Source organism: Oncorhynchus gorbuscha, linkage group LG12 (assembly GCF_021184085.1).
Source record: "Oncorhynchus gorbuscha isolate QuinsamMale2020 ecotype Even-year linkage group LG12, OgorEven_v1.0, whole genome shotgun sequence".
NCBI classification, from domain to species: domain Eukaryota; kingdom Metazoa; phylum Chordata; class Actinopteri; order Salmoniformes; family Salmonidae; genus Oncorhynchus; species Oncorhynchus gorbuscha.
Window position 1 is genome coordinate 5,543,571 of NC_060184.1, and position 24,740 is coordinate 5,568,310.

At 43.3% G+C, this 24,740-nt stretch overlaps 1 protein-coding gene across 2 annotated transcripts in view; it reads left to right on the top strand.

The window, feature by feature from the left end:
• LOC123991527 (neuronal acetylcholine receptor subunit alpha-2-like) overlaps positions 1-24,740 on the top strand; it is a 50,783-nt gene that overhangs the window by 22,121 nt on the left and 3,922 nt on the right. Inside the window, exons 4-8 of one of the 2 annotated variants that reach the window (XM_046293144.1) lie at positions 4,942-5,051; positions 10,790-10,991; positions 14,223-14,420; positions 15,076-15,100; positions 20,724-21,092. In XM_046293144.1, coding sequence (XP_046149100.1) covers positions 4,942-5,051; positions 10,790-10,991; positions 14,223-14,420; positions 15,076-15,100; positions 20,724-21,092 — 904 coding nt within the window. Of the gene's footprint in view, positions 1-4,941; positions 5,052-10,789; positions 10,992-14,222; positions 14,446-15,075; positions 15,101-20,723; positions 21,093-24,740 lie in introns of both variants that reach the window. The other variant, XM_046293143.1, reaches the window with a different exon arrangement.

Sequence of the window (24,740 nt, forward strand, 5' to 3'; positions counted from 1 at the left end):
TAAGTGTGATAGGACCAGGGATTGACCATATAACTGGACAGTACTCTAAGTGTGATAGGACCAGGGATTGACCATATAACTGGACAGTATTCTATGTGACAGAACCAGGGATTGACCATATAACCAGACAGTACTCTAAGTGTGATAGGACCAGGGATTGACCATATAACTGGACAGTACTCTAAGTGTTATAGGACCAGGGATTGACTATATAACGTGACAGTACTCTAAGTGTTATAGGACCAGAGATTGACCATATAACGTGACAGTACTCTAAATGTTGTAGGACCAGGGACAGTACTATAAGTGTGATAGGACCAGGGACAGTACTCTAAGTGTGATAGGACCAGGGACAGTACTCTAAGTGTGAGAGGACCAGGGATTGACTATATAACTGGACAGTACTCTAAGTGTGAGAGGACCAGGGATTGACCATATAACTGGACAGTACTCTAAGTGTGATAGGACCAGGAATTGACCATATAACTGGACAGTACTCTAAGTGTGATAGGACCAGGGATTGACCATATAACTGGACAGTACTCTAAGTGTGATAGGACCAGGGATTGACCATATAACTGGACAGTGTGTCAGTGTGTTAGATGTTACATACTCTGAACATTTTGTTGTAAGAGCAATTCCATTACCCATCTTCTTCGGGATCGGTGTCCTTTCTACGGGATGGTTGAGCTAATGTAGGCTAATGCAATAACCGTGAGGTTGTAAGTAACAAGAACATTTCCCAGGACATAGACATATCTGATATAGGCAGAAAGCTTAAATTAATCTAACTGCACTGTCCAATTTACAGTAGATATTACAGTGAAATAACACCATGCTATTGTTTGAGGAGAGTACACAGTTTTGAACATGAAAAGTTATTAATAAACAAATTAGGCACATTTGGGCAGTCTTGATACAAAACTTTGAACAGAAATGCAATGGTTAATTGGATCAGTCTAAAACTTTGCGCATACACGGCTGCCATCTAGTGGTTAAAACCTATATTGCACATGGGCTGGAATAATACATTATGGTCTTTCTCTTGTATTTCAAAGATGACGGTACAAAAAATACACAAAATAACAGTTGTTTTTTTCTTTGTGTTATCTCTTACCAGATCTGTTGTGTTATATTCTCCTACATTCCTTTCACATTTATTGAGTCCTGATTGAACTCTCTGTAGGACCTTGGGTAGATTACCTTAGAGCCAGCCTTTGGTATTTTAGTGTTCCTAGTGAGTGAGTCCTGATTGAACCCTCTGTAGGACCTGTGGTAGATTACCTTAGAGCCAGCCTTTGGTATTTTTGTGTTCCTAGTGAGTGAGTCCTGATTGAACCCTCTATAGGACCTGTGGTAGATTACCTTAGAGCCAGCCTTTGGTATTTTAGTGTTCCTAGTGAGTGAGTCCTGATTGAACCCTCTGTAGGACCTTTGGTACCTTAGGGCCTTTGGTATTGTAGTGTTCCTAGTGAGTGAGTCCTGATTGAACCCTCTGTAGGACCTGTGGTAGATTACCTTAGAGCCAGGTATTTTAGTGTTCCTAGTGAGTGAGTCCTGATTGAACCCTCTGTAGGACTTGTGGTAGATTTTCCTAGGGCCAGGTATTTTAGTGTTCCTAGTGAGTGAGTCCTGATTGAACCCTCTGTAGGACCTGTGGTAGATTATCCTAGGGCCAGGTATTTTAGTGTTCCTAGTGAGTGAGTCCTGATTGAACCCTCTGTAGGAGCTGTGGTAGATTACCTTAGGGCCAGGTATTGTAGTGTTCCTAGTGAGTGAGTCCTGATTGAACCCTCTGTAGGAGCTGTGGTAGATTACCTTAGGGCCAGGTATTGTAGTGTTCGTAGTGAGTGAGTCCTGATTGAACCCTCTGTAGGAGCTGTGGTAGATTACCTTAGAGCCAGCCTTTTGGTATTTTAGTGTTCCTAGTGAGTGAGTCCTGATTGAACCCTCTGTAGGAGCTGTGGTAGATTACCTTAGGGCCATCCTTTGGTATTGTAGTTTTCCTAGTGAGTGCAAGTTATACCAAGTTATGATCACTGTAACCTAGTGCTACTGATACAGCTTTAGAACAACGTTCAGCCATGTTAGTAAGAATGTGATCGATACAAATTGATGATGTAATACCAGACCTATTAGTGAACGTTCTGGTTGGTCAAAACTTGGGTCAGGTTGCATGGCAACTGAAATAAGTTTCTTTCTCATTGGACAGTTGTTGTAAAAAAAAAAAATCAGTATTCATATCTCCCCAAAATATATATTCCCTATTTTCAGATGATACCTTATCCAACATTTTGCAAATTACATCAAGATATTTCACATCAGCACTAGGTGGTCTATAGCAGCAATCAACTAGTATAGGCGGCAGGGTAGCCTAGTGGTTAGAGCGTTGGACTAGTAACCGCAAGGTTGCAAGTTCAAACCCCTGAGCTCACAAGGTACAAATTTGTCGTTCTGCCCCTGAACAGGCAGTTAACCCACTGTTCCCAGGCTGTCATTGAAAATAAGAATATGTTCTTAACTGACTTGCCTAGTTAAATGGTTAAATAGGTTTCAAATGTGGTCAATGAAACTCTACCCGTAGCGCCTTTAATCCATTCAACATTAAATCCTGACGTTGTTTTACTGGAATGTGATTCTGGATGTAAACTGCAACTCCAACCCCCATATCGATATCGGTGCCAACAAGAACAAATGATATCCATGTATAGAGATCTCAGCATCCGCAAAAGAAGAGTTTAAGTGACTCTCTGATATTGCCAATACATTAATTTTGTTCCTTTAAACTGCATATATTTTAAGGGAGCAACTGACAGACCTTTCTTTAGTAGTTTTATATGTCCAAACATGAATCAGTAGTTGGAATCTGAGAGAGAGAATACTCAGTCAGTGTGTGTGTGTGTATGGGGCTGGATTGACTCGTGTCTGTCGCTCCTCCTAACTCCATGGGAGGGAGGGTGAACAACCAGTTTGTCATACCTCAGGTATGCTATGTCACCTCGTTCTCTTGCAGCCTTCATAGCTGGTATTAGTTCCTTTCTTCTTTGACGGACTGCATCTGAGAAATCCTCATTGATGAAGATGAAGGACCCATTAATCTCTTTTTAAGACATTTGGCTTTTTCAAGGACTGCAATCTTATTCTTGAACATGAAGAATTTCACTACATTTGGCCTGAGTCTGGTTCCATTGGCACCACTATTGGCACCACCATTGGCACCAACATTGGCACCACTATTGGCACCACCATTGGCACCAACATTGGCACCACCATTGGCACCACCAGTGCCCCCTGGCTCCCCAGACCTGTGAGCACGTTCAAGCTCAACCTGTTGATCCAATTGTAGCTCCTCGGGAGACAGCTTTGTCCTCTGATTCAACCCACGTCTCACTTCGGCTATCCTGGATACCATCTATTACAATATTATTTATCCTGATTGCCCATCCAGGTAATCAGCCTTCCCAGACATGTTGTGGAGGTCCTCCCTGACTGTGGTGATGTCATTCTGCCTTCCCAGACATGTGCTGGAGGTCCTCCCTGACTGTGGTGATTTCATTCAGCCTTCCCAGACATGTTGTGGAGGTCCTCCCTGACTGTGGTGATGTCATTCTGCCTTCCCAGACATGTTGTGGAGGTCCTGCCTTCCCAGACATGTTGTGGAGGTCCTCCCTGACTGTGGTGATGTCATTCTGCCTTCCCAGACATGTTGTGGAGGTCCTCCCTGACTGTGGTGATGTCATTCAGCCTTCCCAGACATGTTGTGGAGGTCCTGCCTTCCCAGACATGTTGTGGAGGTCCTCCCTGACTGTGGTGATGTCATTCTGCCTTCCCAGACATGTGCTGGAGGTCCTCCTTGACTGTGGTGAATTCATTCCACATAGAGGAACCGTTTCTGGGAAGTGCATCCTGTGTGGTCTTCAACACATCCACATCCTTCTGTATGATCAGAAGGCTTGTTGTAATGTCTTGTACATCTTCAGTCTGGTCGTCCAGCCGTTTGTTGGTCGACTCCATGGTCATTTTTATGAAGCTTTTAAAGTTATTTTCCTGCTGAAGTAGAATTTCCTCATGGAAAACGTTCTGCCTCTGCAAGAGTTCAACTACCTGCCCAGCAGAAATCTGATCCTCGTCTTTTTTTTCAGAGGCATGACAGTACTAATAGTAGGACGAGCCCGCTATTCACTCCGTGAAATGAGAGAAGCTGGCAGTAGAAAACTCTGGAAATCGGTAGTCCTAAAACCGAGATAAATAGAAATGCGGCCCAAGCAACAAGGGCTAACCGGTTAGCGTGCTTGGTGTCCAGCAGTAGTAGATCAGGTTGCCTAGCTTGATAGCTAGTAGCTAGGCTAGCTGCTTAGCCAATGTAGTACCACCTTGTTTGAGCAAAGGATCACGGGACATATATCTGCGGTATATCCCAACGCTAACTGCGTCCCAGGATCCAGATATGAATAGGAAAACTATTATCAACTTTTATTAGCTAACTAGGTAGTCTAATCGAGTCTCTAGTCTTGTACTGCGCGTGATGATGCTAATGATAACTGCGTCCCAGGATCCAGATATGAATAGGAAAACTATTGTAAACTTTTATTATCTAAGTAGGTAGTTTAATTGTTAAAGTAAAACAAATCGAGTCTCTAGTCTTGTACTGCGGGTGATGATGCAGAGTTTCCTCTAGCATTTTGCCTAGAGGAAACCCTGCATATACTGTAGCATGTGTGTGACTGAGGTGTTTCAGTACATCCAGTATATATACTGTAGCATGTGTGTGACTGAGGTGTTTCAGTACATCCAGTATATATACTGTAGCATGTGTGTGGCTGAGGTGTTTTCAGTATGAATTACGGTAATCGGTTTGTTAAAGATTATTAATAGGCTCTTTCTGATGAGATCTCGGGACCTGAACAACCTCTCGTCTCCTCGTGTGTGTCATCCTCTTAGGAGTGGAATGACTACAAGCTACGCTGGACGCCGTCTGACTACGACAACGTCACGTCCATCAGAGTCCCGTCTGAACTCATCTGGGTCCCAGACATCGTCCTCTACAACAAGTGAGTGACAGCGAAAACTGTTGTTTGTCCCGAAATGGTCGTCATTAACGTGAAAGCAAAGTAGAGTTCGGGAGACTCCACATCTTGTCCTATTTCAATGGTTAAATGTCGCCATCTACTGGGTTCCTGAATCATAAGCTTAACATCATAAATGGTTTAGATTTTAGACATTTAACAGATGCTCTTAACCAGAGTGAATTACAGGCACAATTAGGGTGCAAGTGCCTTGCTCAAGGGCACATCAACAGATTTTTCAACTAGTTGGCTCATGGATTCTCACCGACAACCTTTCAGTTACTGGCCCAATGCTGGCCCAGTTACTGGCCCAATGCTGGCCCAGTTACTGGCCCAATGCTGGCCCAGTTACTGGCCCGTTTTCTCCAAAGTAATTTCCCGCTACGATGGACTGACATCTGTGATCCCGTCTCCATGTCGCCACTGAGGATTTCATAGATGACAGGAGTCAATGTACCTGTTTCTGTTAGAGTGTTAAGGATTTAACAGCGGCTGTAGGCCCAATCTTGATCATTATACTGCCATGTTATCCTGATCCTAGCCCTCCCCAGTAATATACTGCCATGTTATCCTGACCCTAGCCCTCCCCAGTAATATACTGCCATGTTATCCTGATCCTAGCCCTCCCCAGTAATATACTGCCATGTTATCCTGATCCTAGCCCTCCCCAGTAATATACTGCCATGTTATCCTGATCCTAGCCCTCCCCAGTAATATACTGCCATGTTATCCTGATCCTAGCCCTCCCCAGTAATATACTGCCATGTTATCCTGATCCTAGCCCTCCCCAGTAATATACTGCCATGTTATCCTGATCCTAGCCCTCCCCAGTAATATACTGCCATGTTATCCTCCTCCTAGCCATCCCCAGTAATATACTGCCATGTTATCCTGACCCTAGCCCTCCCCAGTAATATACTGCCATGTTATCCTGACCCTAGCCCCCCCAGTAATATACTGCCATGTTATCCTGACCCTAGCCATCCCCAGTAATATACTGCCATGTTATCCTGATACTAGCCATCCCCAGTAATATACTGCCATGTTATCCTGATAATAGCCATCCCCAGTAATATACTGCCATGTTATCCTGACCCTAGCCCTCCCCAGTAATATACTGCCATGTTATCCTCCTCCTAGCCATCCTCAGTAGTATACTGCCATGTTATCCTGACCCTAGCCCTCCCCAGTAATATACTGCCATGTTATCCTGATACTAGCCCTCCCCAGTAATATACTGCCATGTTATCCTGACCCTAGCCCTCCCCAGTAATATACTGCCATGTTATCCTGACCCTAGCCCTCCCCAGTAGTATACTGCCATGTTATCCTGACCCTAGCCCTCCCCAGTAGTATACTGCCATGTTATCCTGACCCTAGCCCTCCCCAGTAGTATACTGCCATGTTATCCTGACCCTAGCCCTCCCCAGTACTATACTGCCATGTTATCCTGATCCTAGCCCTCCTAAGTTTTCTCCTCATCTAAATTTATTCAACTTTCACGGCTGAATGTATCAGATTAAACTCCTAGTATTTAATGACTGGGTTTCACCTCATCAAGCTCTTCTGTATGATCACTATCAGTTAGTGAAATTAAAAAGGTGTGTGTCTGTGTGTGTGCGCGCATGCGTGTGAGAGATTTGAGGAAGATCTAATGATAGACTCATCATTATATCTCTAATCTACAGCTATTATCAGTGCGTATTAAAGCCATGATCAGGGATGTGTAGCTCTTCAGAGGAGGAGATATATTACAGTCTGCAATAGAGGAGATAAGTTCTGGAGATTGTTCCTGGAGGATCATAACTCTCTACCAAAACAATGGCTCTGAGTCATGTGTGTTTTTGTGTGTAAATAAACAAGTTGTGAACCGCTGATAAGGTTCCTGTCAATATTGAAATGTCAAATCCCAGCTAGCACATAACGTTCTGAGAACCTTATGTTTCTTAGAGCTTGGTGAGAGTGTGGTTGTTCTATGGTTATTTTACGAACAACCTTCCCGACAATGTTCTGGGAATGGTGCAGGATAGGAGCTTGGCTTTGGAACATACTCAGCACGTTTAAGGAACTTTAACAAATAACATTATTTTCTTGGTATTTCATTATAGTAACAGAACATTTCCTAAATGTTAAATTTAACATTTAATTTAAATGTTGGTAATATTCTAGAAACATTCTCCAATTGGTTTGGAATGTTCGGGTCCTACTAGTGGGAAAACTTCCGCTGAAATTCAAATAAATAATCATACATTTTATGGATTTTAAACATTTATGTACATATAAGTGTCTTATATAGGATGAAAGCTTAAATTCTTGTTAATCTAATTGCTCTGTCCGATTTACAGTAGCTGTTACAGCGAAAACCTGCCATGCGATTGTTTGAAGATGGCACCCCACATCAAAATATTTTTCCACCATCACAGGTTTCATACATTCACTAATAACAATGAAATATTCATTTACTTTTTTGAAAATCTTCCTCTGATTTGTCATCCAAAGGATCCCAACTATAACATGTAGTGTTGTTTTGTTAGATAAAATCCTTTCTTATATCCCAAAATGTCAGTTTAGTTGGCGCCATCGATTTGAGTAATCCTCTCTTTCAACTTGCAGAGAAAGGAATCTGAACATCTACCCCTAAACTTTGTTTCAACAAGTCAAAATGCGTTTCTATTTACTCCTCAGATGCCCTAAAATGTAGTTAAACTATAATATTTCTTACGGAAAGAAGTATGTTCAATAGGAAACCAATTTTAGCAGGTGCGTAATGTCGTCATGTCACACACAAAAACGAATATCCAAGACTGTGTCCTTCTGCTAAAACAGATATTTCTTATTTGTTTTTGAATTTACAAGCCTGAAACCTTGAACATAGACTGTTGACACGCTGTGGAAGCCATAGGAACTGCATCCAGGGAGCTCATTTTCAATATGACCGTACTCTTGCATTTCTAAGAAGATGGTCTCCAAAACATTCCAGTTGGTTTTGCTTTGGATTTTCTCCTACCATTTGTATTGTGTTATATTCTCCTTCATTATTTCAACATTTCTACAAACTTCAAAGTGTTTTCTTTCCAATGGTACCAATTATATGCATATCCTGGCTTCCGGACCTGAGCTACAGGCAGTTTACTTTTGGCTCATCATTCAGACGGGAAGTGGAGGAAAAAAGGGTCCTAGCTCTAAGAAGTTAAGAAATAACGTACTGCTGTGTGAATATTATTATGTCATTATAACGTTTCATACAGGCTTCCTTATGGTTCTATTTAAATGTTCTCAAATGTTTATGAGAACGTTAAGAAAACTTTAGTAATCACATTTGTAAGTGTATGCCAAAGTAACCTTCACATAACCAATCATTTCCGTTCTCAGAACGTTAATAAAACCTCTCAGGGAACCTTTCAGATAACCAGAGTAAAACGTTCTCAGAACCTCCCTGGAACCTAAGTAAAACGTTCTCAGAACCTCCCTGCAACCTAAGTAAAACGTTCTCAGAACCTCCCTGCAACCTAAGTAAAACGTTCTCAGAACCTCCCTGCAACCTAAGTAAAACGTTCTCAGAACCTCCCTGGAACCTAAGTAAAACGTTCTCAGAACCTCCCTGGAACCTAAGTAAAACGTTCTCAGAACCTCCCTGGAACCTAAGTAAAACGTTCTCAGAACCTCCCTGGAACCTAAGTAAAACGTTCTCAGAACCTCCCTGGAACCTAAGTAAATCGTTCTCAGAACCTCCCTGGAACCTAAAAATGAACTTTCCCTGAACAGAGGAAATGTTCAATTCTGCTCTCAAAACATGACAAAGACGCAGTTTTATCGGTCAGAAAATGCATGGCTTCATTCCCAGAACCAATGGGAAACCAAAAATGTATGTTCCAACAACCAGATATGCGAGCTGGTAAGTGGCCTTAACAATATTTTCAGGGAGCTAAATTAGCAAAAACTGGACTATTTACCAGATTGACAGAGTTATATATTGCCTAACACTGATAGTTTCAAGAATAATCTAAAAATGATTTTTATCATCGTTAGATTATTAACGTCTACAATAATTCACAATGTCTAACACTGTACAACCATATAACTTTGTACAACAGGTTGGTCCAAACGAGTATTGTAATTGGTTGAGAAGCATGCAAAAAACAATATATATATATATATATATATATATATATATATATATACACACACACAGTTGAAGTCAGAAGTTTACATACACCTTATCCAAATACATTTAAACTCAGTTTTCACTTAATTGTCAATTACTGACATTTAATCCTACTAAAAATCTCAGGTCATTTAGGATCACCACTTTATTTTAAGAATGTGACATGTCATAATAATAGTAGAAAAAAATATTTATTTCAGTGTTTACTTCTTTCATCACATTCCCAGTGGGTCAGAAGTTTACATACACTCAATTAGTATTTGGTAGCATTGCCTTTGAATTGTTTAACTTGGGTCACATGTTTTGGGAAGCCTTCCACAAGCTTCCCACAATAAGTTGGGTGAATTTTGTCCCATTCCTCCTGACAGAGCTAGTGTAACTGAGTCAGGTTTGTAGGCCTCCTTGCTTGTTCAGTTCTGTCCACAAATATTCTCTGTGATTGAGGTCAGGGCTTTGTGATGGCCACTCCAATACCTTGACTTTGTTGTCCTTAAGCCATTTTGCCACAACTTTGGAAGTATGCTTGGGGTCATTGTCCATTTGGAAGACCCATTTATGACCAACTTTAACTTCCTGACTGATGTCTTGATATGTTGCTTCAATATATCCACATCATTTTCCTCCCTCATAATGCCATCTATTTTGTGAAGTGCACCAGTCCCTCCTGCAGCAAAGCACCCCCACAACATGATGCTGCCACCCCAGAGCTTCACGTTGGGATGGTTTTCTTCGGCTTGTAAGCCTCCCACTTTTTCCTCCAAACATAACGATGGTAATTATGGCCAAACAGTTCCATTTTTGTTTCAACAAACCAGAGGACATTTCTCCAAAAAGTACGATCTTTGTCCCCATGTGCCGTTTCAAACCAGAGTCTGGCTTTTTTATGGTGGTTTTGGAGCAGTGGCTACTTCATTGCTGAGCAGCATTTCAGGTTATGCCGATATAGGACTCGTTTCACTGTGGATATAGATACTTTTGTACCTGTTTCCTCCAGCATCTTCACAAGGTCCTTTGCCTTTGTTCTGGGCATTATTTGCACTTTTCACACCAAGGTACATTCACCACCACTGCATGGTCCCATGGTGTTTATTTTTTACCTTTATTTAACTAGGCAAGTCAGTTAAGAACAAATTCTTATTTTCAATGACGGCCTAGGAACAATGAGTTAACTGCCTGTTCAGGGGCAGAACGACAGATTTGTACCTTGTCAGCTCAGGGATTCGAACTTGCAACCTTTCGGTTACTAATCCAACGCTCTAACCACTAGGCTACCCTGCCTGTAGTGTATTTCTGCTTGATGAGCAAGATGATCGAGGCACTGAATTCAACACCCACAGACAGCACTAACACCGTCAGCAGAAGCACTAGCTGTGCTTTCCCATAGCAATCTGCCAGAACAAGCGGGGCCAATCGAACTAACGACCTTTTGGCTGGTAACGATGCCAATTATCTACGGTACTAACTACAACAGCAACACAGCCGTGCAACAAAAAAACAAAAAAGGTATTTTAACACGCCCTCTCGTGTACAAACCTCTGTTCTCCTCGTCCCCCTCCAGTGCAGACGGTGAGTTCGCCGTGACCCACATGACCAAGGCCCACCTGTTCTACAATGGGAAGGTGCGCTGGGTTCCCCCGGCCATCTATAAGTCCTCCTGCTCTATAGACGTCACCTTCTTCCCCTTCGACCAGCAGAACTGCAAGATGAAGTTTGGCTCTTGGACCTACGACAAGGCTAAAATCGACCTGGAACGCTTCGAGGTATGGGATTGTATCAATCAAATCAAGCATGCAATGTTGTAAATGTGTTGTAGAAGATGTGAATGACTTGGATAACGTGGTGTTTATTTGTTAAACAGATCTTGAATCAGGCTACTGTATATGCTCTTGCTAACTCCATTGCTGTCAGAAGCTAGCTTTCCATCCAACTCGTGACAGATTTTCGTGTTAATATTCTAGAATCGGCATAAAGAAAACAATTTTCCCCACCAGGACTTGTCTGTTAATAAAATCTGTGCGTGATAATGTAGTGCACACAAAATGATGATGTAGTGCACACAAAATGATGATGTAGTGCACACAAAATGAAGATGTAGTGCACACAAAATGATGATGTAGTGCACACAAAATGAAGATGTAGTGCACACAAAATGATGATGTAGTGCACACAAAATGATGATGTAGTGCACACAAAATGATGATGTAGTGCACACAAAATGATGATGTAGTGCACACAAAATGATGATGTAGTGCACACAAAATGATGATGTAGTGCACACAAAATGATGATGTAGTGCACACAAAATGATGATGTAGTGCACACAAAATGTACTTTTTCCATTTCAGTTTTCCAAGTGCCAAAACAACATTTAAAGTTCAATGTGTTTCCATCACATATTATACGGACAACTTTGTCACAAGAAAACTGTTGTGTAAAATAGCAAATGTGAGCTTGATGAACTTCATAGGGTGGGGAAAGTGCACGGTGATGAGCTTGATGAACTTCATAGGGTGGGGAAAGTGCACGGTGATGAGCTTGATGAACTTCATAGGGTGGGGAAAGTGCACGGTGATGAGCTTGATGAACTTCATAGGGTGGGGAAAGTGCACGGTGATGAGCTTGATGAACTTCATAGGGTGGGGAAAGTGCACGGTGATGAGCTTGATGAACTTCATAGGGTGGGGAAAGTGCACGGTGATGTGCTTGATGAACTTCATAGGGTGGGGAAAGTGCACGGTGATGAGCTTGATGAACTTCATAGGGTGGGGAAAGTGCTCGGTGATGAGCTTGATGAACTTCATAGGGTGGGGAAAGTGCACGGTGATGAGCTTGATGAACTTCATAGGGTGGGGAAAGTGCACGGTGATGAGCTTGATGAACTTCATAGGGTGGGGAAAGTGCACGGTGATGAGCTTGATGAACTTCATAGGGTGGGGAAAGTGCACGGTGATGTGCTTGATGAACTTCATAGGGTGGGGAAAGTGCACGGTGATGAGCTTGATGAACTTCATAGGGTGGGGAAAGTGCACGGTGATGAGCTTGATGAACTTCATAGGGTGGGGAAAGTGCACGGTGATGAGCTTGATGAACTTCATAGGGTGGGGAAAGTGCACGGTGATGAGCTTGATGAACTTCATAGGGTGGGGAAAGTGCACGGTGATGAGCTTGATGAACTTCATAGGGTGGGGAAAGTGCACGGTGATGAGCTTGATGAACTTCATAGGGTGGGGAAAGTGCACGGTGATGTGCTTGATGAACTTCATAGGGTGGGGAAAGTGCACGGTGATGAGCTTGATGAACTTCATACGGTGGGGAAAGTGCACGGTGATGAGCTTGATGAACTTCATAGGGTGGGGAAAGTGCACGGTGATGAGCTTGATGAACTTCATAGGGTGGGGAAAGTGCACGGTGATGAGCTTGATGAACTTCATAGGGTGGGGAAAGTGCACGGTGATGAGCTTGATGAACTTCATAGGGTGGGGAAAGTGCACGGTGATGAGCTTGATGAACTTCATAGGGTGGGGAAAGTGCACGGTGATGAGCTTGATGAACTTCATAGGGTGGGGAAAGTGCACGGTGATGAGCTTGATGAACTTCATAGGGTGGGGAAAGTGCACGGTGATGAGCTTGATGAACTTCATAGGGTGGGGAAAGTGCACGGTGATGTGCTTGATGAACTTCATAGGGTGGGGAAAGTGCACGGTGATGAGCTTGATGAACTTCATAGGGTGGGGAAAGTGCACGGTGATGAGCTTGATGCTCTTTTCCAATACAACTCGAGGGTCTTATTCTGGTGACGTGATCATCGATGCCGATTGACAAATCTCGCTCTTTTGTCAACAATAATCCCATCATGCTGGATGTGCCGAGAAGGCGGAAAAAGATACCAATTGTCATACTTGAGTAAAAGTAAAGATACCTTTAATAGATGAATTAATTAATTAATTTTACTACTTCACTCAAGTGAAGTAACCGTCGCCTAGTAAAACACTACCCGAGTAAAAGTCTAAAAGTATTTGGTTTAAAATAGTCAAAATGGAAAAAATGGAAGGGGTTTGAATACTTTCCGAATGCCCTGTATGTAAGTAACAAAATTAAATGTAATTGCTAAAATACTTTAAGAATAAAAGTAAAAAGTATAAATCATTCCTTATATTTAGCAAAGCAGACGATTTTACTGATAGCCGGGGACACTAATACTCAGACATATAATAATAATAATATATGCCATCTAGCAGACGCTTTTATCCAAAGCGACTTACAGTCATGTGTGCATACATTCTATGTATGGGTGGTCCCGGGGATCGACCCCACTACCCTGGCGTTACAAGCGCCACGCTCTACCAACTGAACTACAGAAGGACCACATAATTCAGAGGCAACAGGGATGACCAGGGATGTGCTCTTGATAAGTGCGTGAATTCTCACAATTTTCCTGTCCTGCTAAGCATTCAAAATGTAACTAGTACATTTGGGTGTCAGGGAAAATGTAAGGAGTAAAAAGTAAATTTCTGTTAGTTGTCAAAAATATAAATAGTAAACTACAAATACCCCCAAAAAACTGCTAAAGTAGCAAAATGTATTTTTATGTGCAATAAGTCATCACTCACGGCCTTTTCAAGTCAATTTGATGGAAACATATCATATGCCAGGTCGCAATTGTAAATGAGAACTTGTTCTCAACTTGACAACCTGGTTAAATAAAGGTGAAATAAATAAATAAAAATAAATCTGGTGGGGAAAATGAGCAGATTTACATGAAAATCTGTCTCCAATTAAATGGAAACGTGGCTAGTGTCAAGCCACACAGAGAGCAGAATCACACTGGCACCAGACAAGTGTGACAAAGGAACACTTGAAGCTCATCTCCATCCCCTAGAACCCGACAGACCCGAACCACTATATTTATACAGTATGATCTAAGTTTATAGATGTCTTGTGACGCCATATGACGTCTTTATAGAGTGGGACGGTTGATCTCTGTCCCCTAGAACACTGTGGATCTCAACAACTACTGGGAGAGTGGAGAGTGGGCCATCATCAACGCAGTGGGAACATACAACACCAAGAAGTACGACTGCTGTCATGAGATCTACCCTGATATCACCTACTTCTTCATCATCAGACGGCTGCCTCTCTTCTACACCATCAACCTGATCATCCCCTGTCTGCTCATCTCCTGTCTCACCGTCCTAGTCTTCTATCTTCCCTCAGGTAGGTCCTAGTCTTCTATCTTCCCTCAGGTAGGTCCTGGTCTTCTATCTTCCCTCAGGTAGGTCCTAGTCTCCCCTCAGGTAGGTCCTAGTCTCCCCTGAGGTAGGTCCTAGTCTTCTATCTTCCCTCAGGTAGGTCCTAGTCTTCTATCTCCCCTCAGGTAGATCCTAGTCTCCCCTCAGGTAGGTCCTGGTCTTCTATCTCCCCTCAGGTAGGTCCTAGTCTCCCCTCAGGTAGGTCCTAGTCTCACCTGAGGTAGGTCCTAGTCTTCTATCTTCCCTCAGGTAGGTCCTAGTCTTCTATCTCCCCTCAGGTAGATCCTAGTCTCCCCTCAGGTAGGTCCTGGTCTTCTATCTCCCCTCAGGTAGGTCCTAGTCTCCCCTGAGGTAGGTCCTGGTCTTCTATTTCCCCTCAGGTAGGTCCTAGTCTTCTATCTCCCCTCAGGTAGGTCCTAGTCTCCCCTGAGGTAGGTCCTGGTCTTCTATCTCCCCTCAGGTAGGTCCTAGTCTTCTATCTCCCCTCAGGTAGGTCCTAGTCTCCCCTGAGGTAGGTCCTGGTCTTCTATCTCCCCTCAGGTAGGTCCTAGTCTTCTATCTCCCCTCAGGTAGGTCCTAGTCTCCCCTAAGGTAGGTCCTGGTCTTCTATCTCCCCTCAGGTAGGTCCTAGTCTCCCCTCAGGTAGATCCTAGTCTCCCCTCAGGTAGGTCCTAATCTCCCCTCAGGTAGTTCCTAGTCTCCCATCTCCCCTCAGGAAGGTCCTAGTCTCCCCTCAGGTAGGTCCTAGTCTCCCCTCAGGTAGGTCCTAGTCTCCCATCTCCCCTCAGGAAGGTCCTAGTCTCCCCTCAAGTTGGTCCTAGTCTCCCCTCAGGTAGTTCCTAGTCTCCCCTCAGGTAGGTCCTAGTCTCCCCTCAGGTAGGTCCTAGTCTCCCCTCAGGTAGGTCCTAGTCTCCCCTCAGGTAGGTCCTAGTCTCCCCTCAGGTAGGTCCTAGTCTCCCCTCAGGTAGGTCCTAGTCTCCCCTCAGGTAGGTCCTAGTCTCCCCTCAGGTAGTTCCTAGTCTCCCCTCAGGTAGGTCCTAGTCTCCCCTCAGGTAGGTCCTAGTCTCCCCTCAGGTAGGCCCTAGTCTCCCCTCAGGTAGGCCCTAGTCTCCCCTCAGGTAGTTCCTAGTCTCCCCTCAGGAAGGTCCTAGTCTCCCCTCAGGTAGGTCCTAGTCTCCCCTCAGGTAGGTCCTAGTCTCCCCTCAGGTAGGTCCTAGTCTCCCCTCAGGTAGGTCCTAGTCTCCCCTCAGGTAGGTCCTAGTCTCCCCTCAGGTAGGTCCTAGTCTCCCATCTCCCCTCAGGTAGGTCCTAGTCTCCCCTCAGGTAGGTCCTAGTCTCCCCACAGGTAGGTCCTAGTCTCCCCTCAGGTAGGTCCTAGTCTCCCATCTCCCCGCAGGTAAGTAGATTAACAGAGAATGTCCGTAATGTTACCGGTGTAAAACGGCTGGCTAGTTAGAGGTGAAGCTCGTAGAGTTTCAATCGGTTACATCACTCACTCACTCAGAACTTTAAGTATTTGTTGTTTCCCTTTTTATTCTGCAATAACTAATGATGAGTTGTTGGTGACTGTTGTTCGATGTGTTCAGAGGGTCCCTATTTCGAGCCCAGGTTTGGGCAAGAGAGACGGAAGCAATACTTTTTTTCAATTTGTAGGTAACGTCCCCATCTAGTGGAGGTTTTGGAACATCACAGGTTGATACAACTGAAAATAGTCCAGATTTCACACACATATTGTATATATATATATATATTTTTTTTTATGACATAAATTAAAACGCAAACGTATATTTTGTCAACCAAACATGGCATAGTACATTTCTGCATCCATACTTTATGCAAGAAGAAGAAAAACTAAATGTCCAAACGCAAACCAAGATCCAAAACACTACGCCCTATCATAGATGAACATCACCTGTTTTTTACTCAATCAATAAAGCTACAGACAGTTTAGATATAAGTCTTAGTCCTGCACTGGGAGAAGAATAGGGGTCAAGGGGTCATTCCTCCAGGACCTGAATCTCAATACCAGAGTTTAAGTTCTATACAGAGAACAAAAACAACAGCAAAGACATCAGACAACATGACGGAGCCAGATTCTATTAGAACCTTAAAGATTAAATAGTTGAAACAGGGTTTATATGGACAAGAGGATTTATGTCAAAGGACTATTTATGACCTGATTCCATTTCAGTTGATCATTTTATTTGAATTGATTCCATTTCAGTTGATTGTTTTATTTGAATTGATTCCATTTCAGTTGATTGTTTTATTTGAATTGATTCCATTTCAGTTGATTGTTTTATTTGAATTGATTCCATTTCAGTTGATCGTTTTATTTGAATTGATTCCATTTCAGTTGATTGTTTTATTTGAATTGATTCCATTTCAGTTGATTGTTTTATTTGAATTGATTCCATTTCAGTTGATTGTTTTATTTGAATTGATTCCATTTCAGTTGATTGTTTTATTTGAATTGATTCCATTTCAGTTGATCGTTTTATTTGAATTGATTCCATTTCAGTTGATTGTTTTATTTGAATTGATTCCATTTCAGTTGATTGTTTTATTTGAATTGATTCCATTTCAGTTGATCGTTTTATTTGAATTGATTCCATTTCAGTTGATCGTTTTATTTGAATTGATTACATTTCAGTTGATCATTTTATTTTATTTGATTCCATTTCAGTTGATCGTTTTATTTGAATTGATTCCATTTCAGTTGATCATTTTATTTTATTTGATTCCATTTCAGTTGATCTGAAGGACAGGATATGTGAATGTCATTTATGGTGTGCTCCGATTGGTTTATGGATGGATTGGTTCCCTGATCCATATCTGATTAGAAATAGATCTATCAAGTCTTAGAGATCTGTGAACATTGAAGGTGTGGAAGCTCGGGACCTAAATGGAACTAAAAAGGAACCAATCCCTGTGATTCTCACCTGCTGGTGGGCGGTTCTTCCTGGTTTTGTAAATAGTACCTATGGCAACCATGATGGTCTGTGCCACAAAGACATCGATGTCGATGGACAACTGGACACTGTTAGTGGTACCTGGACAATAGGACGGACAGTGATCAAACACAAACCTTCATGTATTAATACACAGAAACTGTGTTTTATTAAGTGAGAAGTAGGGAAGGTCTGAAGCTGAAAATGTAAAGGAAGGTTTGTACAGAGGAAGACAATCACCAACAGTCTTTTATCCCTGTATAATGTTCCAACAGTCTTTTATCCCTGTATAATGTTCCAACAGTCTTTTATCCCTGTATAATGTTCCAACAGTCTTTTATCCCTGTATAATGTTCCAACAGTCTTTTATCCCTGTATAATGTTCCAACAGTCTTTTATCCCTGTATAATGTTCCAACAGTCTTTTATCCCTGTATAATGTTCCAACAGTCTTTTATCCCTGTATAATGTTCCAACAGTCTTTTATCCCTGTATAATGTTCCAACAGTCTTTTATCCCTGTATAATGTTCCAACAGTCTTTTATCCCTGTATAATGTTCCAACAGTCTTTTATCCCTGTATAATGTTCCAACAGTCTTTTATCCCTGTATAATGTTCCAACAGTCTTTTATCCCTGTATAATGTTCCAACAGTCTTTTATCCCTGTATAATGTTCCAACAGTCTTTTATCCCTGTATAATGTTCCAACAGTCCTGTATAATTTAGTCTTTTATCCCTGTATAATGTTCCAACAGTCTTTTATCCCTGTATAATGTTCCAACAGTCTTTTATCCCTGTATAATGTTCCAACAGTCTTTTATCCCTGTATAATGTTCCAACAGTCTTTTATCCCTGTATAATGTTCCAACAGTCTTTTATCCCTGTATAATGTTCCAACAGTCTTTTATCCCTGTATAATGTTCCAACAGTCTTTTATCCCTGTATAATGTTCCAACAGTCTTTTATCCCTGTATAATGTTCCAACAGTCTTTTATCCCTGTATAATGTTCCAACAGTCTTTTATCCCTGTATAATGTTCCAACAGTCTTTTATCCCTGTATAATGTTCCAACAGTCTTTTATCCCTGTATAATGTTCCAACAGTCTTTTATCCCTGTATAATGTTCCAACAGTCTTTTATCCCTGTATAATGTTCCAACAGTCTTTTATCCCTGTATAATGTTCCAACAGTCTTTTATCCCTGTATAATGTTCCAACAGTCTTTTATCCCTGTATAATGTTCCAACAGTCTTTTATCCCTGTATAATGTTCCAACAGTCTTTTATCCCTGTATAATGTTCCAACAGTCTTTTATCCCTGTATAATGTTCCAACAGTCTTTTATCCCTGTATAATGTTCCAACTGTATAAGTTCTTTTATCCCTGTATAATGTTCCAACAGTCTTTTATCCCTGTATAATGTTCCAACAGTCTTTTATCCCTGTATAATGTTCCAACAGTCTTTTATCCCTGTATAATGTTCCAACAGTCTTTTATCCCTGTATAATGTTCCAACAGTCTTTTATCCCTGTATAATGTTCCAACAGTCTTTTATCCCTGTATAATGTTCCAACAGTCTTTTATCCCTGTATAATGTTTTATCCCTGTATAATGTTCCAACAGTCTTTTATCCCTGTATAATGTTCCAACAGTCTTTTATCCCTGTATAATGTTCCAACAGTCTTTTATCCCTGTATAATGTTCCAACAGTCTTTTATCCCTGTATAATGTTCCAACAGTCTTTTATCCCTGTATAATGTTCCTGAGCTGAGAAAAACTTCCCCTCGGAACTTGATCATTTCTAGTTGTGCATAAATGAATACTTTGTGGTTGTTCAGACTAAATAACATCTTACCAAAGTGCACCTGGAGAAGTGTGATTTGGCATCACAGAGGGAGCAGGACTTGGGCCTGTTGGTCCCGTTAGAAAATGGTTGAATATCCGTGGTGGCTGGTGGCACTTAAAATTAGAAGACGGGCTGACAGTAATGGCTGGAACGGAATGAACGGAATGGTATCAAACACATTAAACATGTGGTTTCCATGGTGATTCCATTCCAGTCATTATTATGAGCCTGTCCTCCCCTCACCACCCTTCTCTGGAATACAGACAACCAACATGCAGTCAAAACAAAAGCTGATTCAGAACTACTTGATGAAATGGTATCGATATCTATGTGATAATGTCTAGCTGAAAATGTGGAGGTGAAGTCCAGGAAGGTCTTCACTTCTCCCTGGTTCTCCGCCTGACAACTCCACTTCCTGTTGTTGTCCTTCCTCTGGAGAGTCGCAGTCAGAGTGATGTCACAGTCAGAGTGATGTCAGAGTGATGTCAGAGTGATGTCACAGTTAGAGTGATGTCAGAGTGAGGTCACAGTCAGAGTGAGGTCACAGTCAGAGTGATTTCACAGTCAGAGTGATTTCACAGTCAGAGTGATGTCACAGCCAGAGTGAGTTCACAGTCAGAGTGATGTCACAGCCAGAGTGATGTCACAGTCAGAGTGATGTCACAGTCAGACTGAGATCAGTCAGACTGATGTCACAGCCAGAGTGAGGTCACAGTCAGTGAGGTCACAGTCAGTGATGTCACAGTCAGTGATGATCACAGTCAGAGTGATGTCACAGTCAGAGGGATGTCACAGTCAGTGAGGTCACAGTCAGAGTGATGTCACAGTCAGTGGTCTTTGTGAGCTGGTATCCGGAGTCTCCCTGCAGCTCAGTGCCTGTCTCATCCACCCAGCTCAGAGTATCATGTAAGAAACAGCTTCCAGTTCCGGCCCAGATGGTCTGAAAGCACCTTAAGGTCACTGGTCGATCAGGCCTTAGATCCCTGGGGGTGGACAACGACACTAAGACAGAAAACAAGATATTTTAACTTAACTGTTAAAGATACATAAAATACATTTATTAAAGGATTATTTGACTGTTCCTCCACGAACCAACTCTGTGATGGGCTTGTGGAGATCTCCAAAAATGCCATGCAATTGAGGAGCAGTTTGGTTAAACCACATCGTTTCCCACATTGGAGTACAGAGAGTCACAACTGTCTCCTGGACAGAGAGAACACGTATCTTAGGTGTGTGTGTGTGTGTGTGTGTGTGTGTGTGTGTGTGTGTGTGTGTGTGTGTGTGTGTGTGTGTGTGTGTGTGTGTGTGTGTGTGTGTGTGTGTGTGTGTGTGTGTGTGTGTGTGTGTGTGTTTAAGGGGGGTTGGATCGGGAGCAAAAAATACACATTTCCATTTCCTGCAAGATAGTAAATAAAGTCTGTTTGTTTCTTCTTCTCCTCGTTGTTCCAGACTGTGGGGAGAAGATCACTCTGTGTATCTCCGTCCTCCTCTCCCTCACCGTCTTCCTGCTCCTCATCACGGAGATCATCCCTTCCACCTCCCTGGTCATCCCTCTGATTGGAGAATATCTCCTCTTCACCATGATCTTCGTCACTCTCTCCATCGTCATCACCGTGTTTGTCCTCAACGTCCACCACCGCTCCCCGGGGACCCATAAGATGCCTCGCTGGGTCCACTCTGTCTTCCTGGACCTGATCCCCAGGTGGCTGTTCATGAGGCGGCCCGCGCCGGACGGACGGAGACGCAGGTTGTTGATGCTCCAGCAGGGGGCAGCGATGGCACGGCACCAGGGACGGACCATTAACCCCAGACCAGCAGGTTAGGTGCTGATAATGATGAGGACCACGTGGGAAATAAGTCCCTAGTCTCTGTTTGCATCCCAAATGGCACCATGTTCCCTCTATACTGCCCTGACCAGTACAAATAGCACCATGTTTCCTCTATACTGCCCTGACCAGGACAAATAGCACCATGTTTCCTCTATACTGCCCTGACCAGGACAAATAGCACCATGTTTCCTCTATACTGCCCTGACCAGGACAAATAGCACCATGTTTCCTCTATACTGCCCTGACCAGGACAATTAGCACTATGTTTCCTCTATACTGCCCTGACCAGTACAAATAGCACCATGTTTCCTTTATACTGCCCTGACCAGGACAAATAGCACCATGTTTCCTCTATACTGCCCTGACCAGGACAAATAGCACCATGTTTCCTCTATACTGCCCTGACCAGGACAAATAGCACCATGTTTCCTCTATACTGCCCTGACCAGGACAAATAGCACCATGTTTCCTCTATACTGCCCTGACCAGGACAAATAGCACCATGTTTCCTCTATACTGCCCTGACCAGTACAAATAGAACCATGTTTCCTCTATACTGCCCTGACTAGGACAAATAGCACCATGTTCCCTCTATACTGCCCTGACCAGGACAAATAGCACCATGTTTCCTTTATACTGCCCTGACCAGTACAAATACATTTACATTTACATTTAAGTCATTTACAAATAGCACCATGTTTCCTCTTATGACCAGGAGCACCATGTTTCCTCTATACTGCCCTAGCAAATACTGCCCTGACCAGGACAAATGCACCATATTCCTTCTATACTGCCCTGACCAGGACAAATAGCACCATGTTTCCTCTATACTGCCCTGACCAGGACAAATAGCACCATGTTTCCTCTATACTGCCCTGACCAGGACAAATAGCACCATGTTCCCTCTATACTGCCCTGACCAGGACGTACCACCACCACCAATACCAGACTACCAGATGAGTTTCTTTACATTGTTAACCAGAAAGTCCCATTGAAGTCAGACAACCTTTTTCCTTAAGTGAGACCTGGGTCCATATCCACAAAGAGCCTCTTTAGTCATAAGAGTGCCACCTAGTGGACAGATATTTAGGAGACCTCGTGAGCTGTCTTCACCAGTTCAGAGTTGAGGCCTAATTCATATTATATGCCTAAGTACTTATAAACACTAGGATAATAAATAATCACATATTTTGCTTTAAATTATTTCACGAACCTAAATCCTGTTATTTCAGGCTGTCCCTTTGGAGTGATTTAGAGTAGATGACCGGGGCCAGATACAGAAATCACAGGCTTTGTTTATTCAGAACAGCTTCAGTTATTCGGCCCATGTTGACTCTACGAGGTGTTGAAAGCGTTCCACAGGGATGCTGGTCCATGTTGAGTCCACAGGGATGCTGGTCCATGTTGAGTCCACAGGGATCCTGGCCCATGTTGACTCTACAAGGTGTTGAAAGCGTTCCACAGGGATGCTGGCCCATGTTGACTCTACAAGGTGTTGAAAGCGTTCCACAGGGATGCTGGTCCATGTTGAGTCCACAGGGATGCTGGTCCATGTTGAGTCCACAGGGATGCTGGCCCATGTTGACTCTACAAGGTGTTGAAAGCGTTCCACAGGGATGCTGGCCCATGATGACTCTACAAGGTGTTGAAAGCGTTCCACAGGGATGCTGGCCCATGATGACTCTACAAGGTGTCGATAGCGTTCCACAGGGATGCTGGCCCATGTTGACTCTACAAGGTGTTGAAAGCGTTCCACAGGGATGCTGGCCCATGATGACTCTACAAGGTGTTGAAAGCGTTTCACAGGGATGCTGGCCCATGATGACTCTACAAGGTGTTGAAAGCGTTCCACAGGGATGCTGGTCCATGTTGAGTCTACAAGGTGTTGAAAGCGTTCCACAGGGATGCTGGCCCATGTTGACTCTACAAGGTGTTGAAAGCGTTCCACAGGGATGCTGGCCCATGATGACTCTACAAGGTGTTGAAAGCGTTTCACAGGGATGCTGGCTCATGATGACTCTACAAGGTGTTGAAAGCGTTCCACAGGGATGCTGGTCCATGTTGAGTCTACAAGGTGTTGAAAGCGTTCCACAGGGATGCTGGTCCATGTTGACTCTACAAGGTGTTGAAAGCGTTCCACAGGGATGCTGGCCCATGTTGAGTCTACAAGGTGTTGAAAGCGTTCCACAGGGATGCTGGCCCATGTTGAGTCTACAAGGTGTTGAAAGCGTTCCACAGGGATGCTGGCCCATGATGACTCTACAAGGTGTTGAAAGCGTTCCACAGGGATGCTGGCCCATGATGACTCTACAAGGTGTTGAAAGCGTTCCACAGGGATGCTGGCCCATGTTGACTCTACAAGGTGTTGAAAGCGTTCTACAGGGATGCTGGCCCATGATGACTCAACAAGGTGTTGAAAGCGTTCCACAGGGATGCTGGCCCATGATGACTCTACAAGGTGTTGAAAGCGTTCCACAGGGATGCTGGCCCATGTTGACTCTACAAGGTGTTGAAAGATTTCCACAGGGATGCTGGCCCATGTTGACTCTACAAGGTGTCGAAAGCTTTCCACAGGGATGCTGGCCCATGTTGACTCTACAAGGTGTAGATAAAGTTCCACAGGGATGCTGGCCCATGTTGACTCTACAAGGTGTTGAAAGCGTTCCACAGGGATGCTGGCCCATGTTGACTCTACAAGGTGTTGAAAGCGTTCCACAGGGATGCTGGCCCACGTTGACTCCGATGCTTCTCACAGTTGTGTCTAGTTGGCTGGATGTCCTTTGGGCAGTGGACCATTTTTGACACATGAAACCGTTGTAGAAATCGTTGCAGTTCATGACACAAACAATCGCGCCTGGTACCTACTACCATACCCTGTTTAAAGGCACTTCAATCTTTTGTCAAAGGATTCCCAAACCATGAGATACAAAATTCTCTGGTCTGATGAAACCAAGATTGAACTCTTAATGCCAAGCGTCACGTCTGGAGGAAACTTGGCTCCATCTCTATGGTGAAGCATGGTGCTGGCAGCATCAACCGTGTGGGGATGTTTTTCAGCGATATGAACTGGTAAACTAGTTAGGATCAAGGGAAAGATGAGCAGAGAAAAGTACAAAGATATCCTTGATGAAAACCTGCTCCAGAGCACTCAGGACCTGAGACTGGGGTGAAGGTTTACCTTCCAATAGGACAACGACCCTAAGCAAACAGCCAAGGCAACGCAGGAGTGGCTTCTGGACAAGTTTCTGAATGTCCTTGAGTGGCCCAGCCAGAGCCCGGACTTGAACCCGATCGAACATCTCCGGAGAGACCTGAAAATAACTGTGTAACCCCATCCAACCTGACAGAGCTTGAGAGGATCTGCAGAGAAGAATGGGAGAAAATTCCCCAAGCTTGTTGCATCAGGGGCAGCAGGTAGCATAGTGATTAGAGCATTAGGCCAGTAACCGAAAGGTTGTTAGATCGAATCCTCCGAGCTGACAATGTAAAAATCTGTCTTTCTGCCCCTGAACAAGGCATTTAACTCGCTGTTCCTAGGCCGTCATTGTAAATAATAATTTGTTCTTAATAACTGACTTGCCTAGTTGATTAAAGAAACTAAAAATACCCAAGAAGTCTCAAGGCTTTAACCGCTGCC